This window comes from Pyxicephalus adspersus, chromosome 10 (genome assembly GCF_032062135.1).
Source record: "Pyxicephalus adspersus chromosome 10, UCB_Pads_2.0, whole genome shotgun sequence".
Classification (NCBI taxonomy): domain Eukaryota; kingdom Metazoa; phylum Chordata; class Amphibia; order Anura; family Pyxicephalidae; genus Pyxicephalus; species Pyxicephalus adspersus.
The window spans coordinates 1,228,701-1,234,025 of NC_092867.1; the positions used below are offsets into that span (position 1 = coordinate 1,228,701).

At 41.9% G+C, this 5,325-nt stretch overlaps 1 protein-coding gene across 1 annotated transcript in view; it reads right to left on the reverse strand.

The window, feature by feature from the left end:
• Nucleotides 1–1,311: 1,311 nt before the first annotated feature.
• The window catches only part of CLCN1 (chloride voltage-gated channel 1), a 58,023-nt gene continuing 54,009 nt past the window's right edge, over nucleotides 1,312–5,325 (reverse strand). The window contains exon 23 of the mRNA XM_072423828.1: nucleotides 1,312–4,585. Coding sequence (XP_072279929.1) covers nucleotides 4,286–4,585 — 300 coding nt within the window. The 3' untranslated portion in view covers nucleotides 1,312–4,285. The remainder of the gene's footprint in view (nucleotides 4,586–5,325) is intronic.

Sequence of the window (5,325 nt, forward strand, 5' to 3'; positions counted from 1 at the left end):
TTACAGGAGGGAAGAATGATCTATCCCAGATAACGAAAGCGCACAGAACAAGCCGCTGATGGCATTCGGGTTTATGCGGCACGGCCCTGATCTGTCATTTCATTATTCATCTGCAGGTGCGAGGCCAGGACTGGAAATCCAGCAAAGCCGGCCATTGCCAGGTGCAGGGTCAGGAGGAGAAATGAGAAAAATGGGCCCCGGTCATATCCCCCTAAAATTAGGTTCTTGTGCTCTTTGGTGGGCAGCTACTACTGTGCAAGGAAAGCTTTACGTTGTGATTGGCTCTTTGTTGGGCCCGTGGCCCTTCGCCTGTCTTTGGCCTGTTGGGTGGGCCCGTGGGCCATCCTGCCCTTGATTGATAAAAATCTTTAGGTCTGTTTTTTAAACCCTCAGGCATTTAAGTAAAAGTTGCCCCCCGGTACTGCCCCGGGATGAAAATAGGCCTAATGCACTTGATGTGATCCCACAATGTACCAACCACGTATAGGAAACCTCTGGGAGTGGTAAAGGTTGGAAACACCAACAAAATTTGTCACTTTGGAAAAATGTACTTGGTACAATAAGAAGGGCTTGAAGCTATTAATAAAAATATAAAACTATATAAAATGTGATAATAAATAATCATAATTTTTTTCAATAGGAGATATATCAAGCAACAGAGTGAATTCTTCATCAGTGTAATCCCCTATCAGCCACTAGGTGGCTCCACATAATACAATCTACCGATTCCCTTAAAGCGCGTCATCCAAAACTGAAGCAATCATAGTTAATGTAGATTATAGGTAATTTATCTGTAATGCAGGGTTGCTGGGAAATGTTATCTGGTATTCTATTGTTCTTCCTCCTTTTGGGGGTCACATGGCTGCAGTGCACCGTGCAATCACATTTAGGCCCAAAAAAAAATTATAAATCTGTTTTCCACTTTGCTTCTGTATGCTGTTTGTATTAAAGCATTAACCTGATTATTAAATGTTGGGTCTCGTTGGGATTAAAAGACCCCGCTTTGTAGTTTCCACTATAAATACCCAGAACTGGGGGAGGAAGGCATATGGCCGAGTCCAATGACATTATTTGTCCATCTAGGCTCTGCTGACAGATGTGCACTTTTGAGATTGGCCACTAGGTGGCAGAACAAGTCATTGTTTTAATAGGAATTAAAATGAGAAGTGTAGAGAAATGTGATCATCAGTGAATTTCAGAGGAATTGATTGGGGGAATAATTTATAAATAGAGCCCTTTGTGTCATTTGTGTGTTGACGAGTGAACATAATTATAGCTTTTTCAATATAATAACCTAAAAAGTCCTTGTACTTATTTAATTAAAATACAACATTTAATATTTTATTTGAGGTTCACGTTGCAGTAAGACACATGCCATATAAAGTCTATTCATCAGAATATCTCACAAAATCAACAAGTGCACGATTCCATAAAAAGCTCGGATCTTAGTAGAAAAAAAAAATAAGACTATATGGATGATTGAATAACATCATGGAGGACATGCAGGGCCCTGCCACAAGGGGGACCCCTACAGACAATGAATTGATGACATTTAAGGAGAACAATTCCCAACCTAACTATACCGGCACCCTCAGAACTCCTCCCACTTAGACCTGATGCAATAAAGGGGGCTGGTCCATGGGAGGAGTTATGTAAATGTATAAATAATTTAATGGGTAGGTGTCAGTCTGGGGTAGGTGTTACTGAACAGACTGCATTTCCAAGAAAAGTAGTGCCCACTTGTGGTAATGGGGCCTTATTATCTAAAATCCTATTATGGGGGTGGTGCAAGGGGGAGTTGGGCTGGGGAGGGAGGGGCTAGATGAGGTTACACGTCCTCCAGCCAGGAAATAAGGCGGGCTCTGTTTTGTTGCAGCTTCTAATGCATCATTTGGGAAGATCACAATGTGCAAGAAAATAAATATTTCAGTCCAGAAGAGGAGTTGGTGCAGCCGTGCAAAACTGAATGGGTGTCTGGAGGGCAAATATAATGATGGACAGGCTAAGGGGCAGATTTAATAAAGAGAAGGCTGGGGCAGATTTAATGAAGAGAAGGCTGGATGGCAAATGAAACAAGGGAAGGGGTGGAGGACAAATAAATAATGAAGAGAAGGCTGAGGGTCAGATTTATTAAGGAGAACGCTGGGGCAAATTGAACTGGCAGGGTTTTAACCCTTTACTGCCCTCTTCAGGTTTGGCTGTGCATACATTACTATTGCTATCTCACTACATGTTAAGACTTGAAGACATAAAATAAGGCACTGAATAGAAAGTTTTGTTTTTTTAACATTTCCCTAACTGTAAAGTTAAGCAGATCAACAAAATAAATGGCCATCAAAATCAAACTTGATATTTATATCCTGAAAATGTCAATCATTGGATGCGGGACACTGATAGGGCCAATTCTTACCAAAATGACATAAAAACAAATATCCAGAGCTCCCAGACTATAAAGAATGAACAAATAAATAAGACAGATGGCCTGAAACAGATTTGAATAGACGGTTTCTACTCATTGATTCGGCTTTGTGTCATTGCTCAGACCAAACACTAGGGGGGCGTTGTAGAGATCTCAAAAGAGAAAAGAGTCTGTGCTCTGAAGGGGACCAATCACTTAAAAATAATCCTATTCAGTGGTCAGATTGATTCACTGCAGGTGTATCTCCCTTTGTGCTAAAAATATCAGCAATTAATTCACCTGCAGTGAATTTTTTGTGAAAGTCAAACATTTACTCTTGATTTGTTGAGTCGTTTTTCTTAATTGAAAACCTATGTATGTATATAAGGATTCGTTCTGCAAAATGCAGGGAAGAGTTATTCCCCACTGTATGGGTATTCACCTCCTTTATTTGTCCCGGTGACCACTGTCAACCCAACTTTTGAAGATGTCATCAGAGCAATAAGTGAGGGGAGATCCTCCTAATGGGGACAACCATTACATTGGAGAAATTTCCATTCATTAACTGTTCTTTAGGACAGGAAGTGAAAGGAAATCTTCATAGCATAAAATACCCTGATAGGAGTTTTAACCCTTTCCTGCTCTATACAATCCTAAAATATAAAAAAATAGCACTTTGGGCCGTATTTATAAATTATTCCCCCAGTCAATTCCTCTAAAATTCGCTGCTGGTGAATTCAATGGTGGTATTTCTCTCCTAATAAAACAATGACTTGTTCTGCCACCTAGTGGCCAATTGTTCACAATAGGAAATTAATAGGAATAAAACTAATTTTATGAGCGTATTGGAAAGGGAATAATTTGTAAACAGAGCCCTTTAAGCTGTAATGTATATAAGACATACGTATACCCTAATAATGAATATACACCCTAATAATGAACACCAATGGAGTCTTTTGTTAGCCCTGATGAAGGAGCTGCAGATACCAAAAATGTGTCGGTTGCCTTTGAATATCCCATAAATATCTTTATAATGATCAACTTTTTAATTTTTCCAGACATAGAAGCTTCTGAAGGTGACCAAGCCATAGACTGTAGCCTCTGCCCTCACAAACATTGATTGCTCCAGGTATTTATTACAGGCTGATATTGAGGAGATATCTACTTCCTGGTGACACCAAAGAAAGAAGGGTTAGTGCACTTTTCAATTAAAATTTATCTTTTCAGAAAGAGTACCCCTGAAGACTTTGGCAGTTGAAATATATTAAAACATATGAACTTGCATCCCACTGACTAATCAATGAGAACTTTCAGACCACCATACAACAACCAATCCTCCTTGAGAAGTCAAAAAGTCAACAATTCCCATTCTCTCTGAATTTTTTGAGCTTTGCTGGATCAGGCATCACCTCAACATTCATCGGCTAAAGAGAGAAAACATTTCCAGTGGCAGTGACTGCCCAGTGACCGTTTAGAGACGTGGACCTTCCCCTGGTGCCATCTTTCTTTCCATCACTCGGTGGTTGGGGGTTGTAGCTTGGGCACCAGATATTTTGGCTGGGAATGCAGAGCTTTGGCTTAGTTAGGAAGCCTTTGAGTTTGTTGCTCGGTACAAATATTTAAAGCAGATTTTGAGATTGGAGCCAAATGGCCACCAATATCACACCCAGAGGTTTGTATGAAGCTTTTCCTAAGCAGTGTTTCCATTAACATTGGCACGTACTTAATGTAAGTATGTAAAGCGTTTTTGAGGCTTCTCCCATGGGCCTCGTGTTTGATACTCATCACGGGAAGCATCTAGCGTTCACCTTCTTCACATCTTCTGCTTCCCAAATCCATGCTACCCTGAGGTTAGAATATCTTGCCCCATGGAATTATGGGTCTGGACTACAGCGGCACTTCATCTTCGCTGTGTTCTGCCAACACCTGGAAGTCATTTAGGATCTGAGACACGTTTTCTGATCCTTGGCCGGACAGATCGTCCAACTCGGAGTCTGGGGTCACGTCAGGGGCTGCTAACGTAGGTGAATCATCGGGAAACATGGAAGGGTCGGGTGAGGGTGGAGCCTGTGGAACGGTCCTTTGGGCTTTCCTCTGGGACATGGAGCGGTTTGCATCCCGGAAACTGGCGAATGGCGGCTTTAGTTTGACTCCGGACTGCGCTGTCCCTTCTATGGCTTTTCGTAGCTGATGGATAAAAGAAAAAAATGCCATTATTTAATTGTCAGAGCTATTTTTCTGATCCATATAACACTTTTGGTCTAATAGATATATAAACTAAGACCTAAGGGGAGCGCAGAGCCTTCTGGGTTACGTCATGGATCCCAGGAGGCTTTTAGGTGTTCCTTCTGCGCATGCCTGACATTGGGGGCATTTTCCTACATTGAGGGTCGGGAGATGCCGATCTCACACATGTGCAGCAATATCAGAACTCTTTTTTCTCTCTACATCCGCTATGTCACCCAATCTCAGCCTGCGCAGCCCGCCTTTCTTGATGAACTACATGTGAAAAAGACCCATCCCTGAATGCTGAATGTTGTTTTCCAGGACCACCATGACCACTCATATTTCTTGGAGCCCATTGGGAAGCCAATTAACCTCCCATTAACATTTAGCTGACAACTTCTATAGAGCACCCAGGACTGAAGGTGAAGACCTGGACATGGGACAAAGGACTCTCCTAACTCTTCATTAGCCAGCTCCAGGACCCATACCACCATCTTTTGTCTGACAGAACCCATACTCCCCTTTCCTTCAGTCTATTAAGTAAAGTTCCTCAGCCTTAGTGCCACCTACATCCCATCCACAACCTTCCAAGCCATACAATGGGACACTCAGTCACAACAGTTTCTTCTAAGATTTCAGTGAACTGGAATTTCTGGTTGCTCCCTATCAAAGAGGGCCCCCAGATTCTACCATAAGGCACC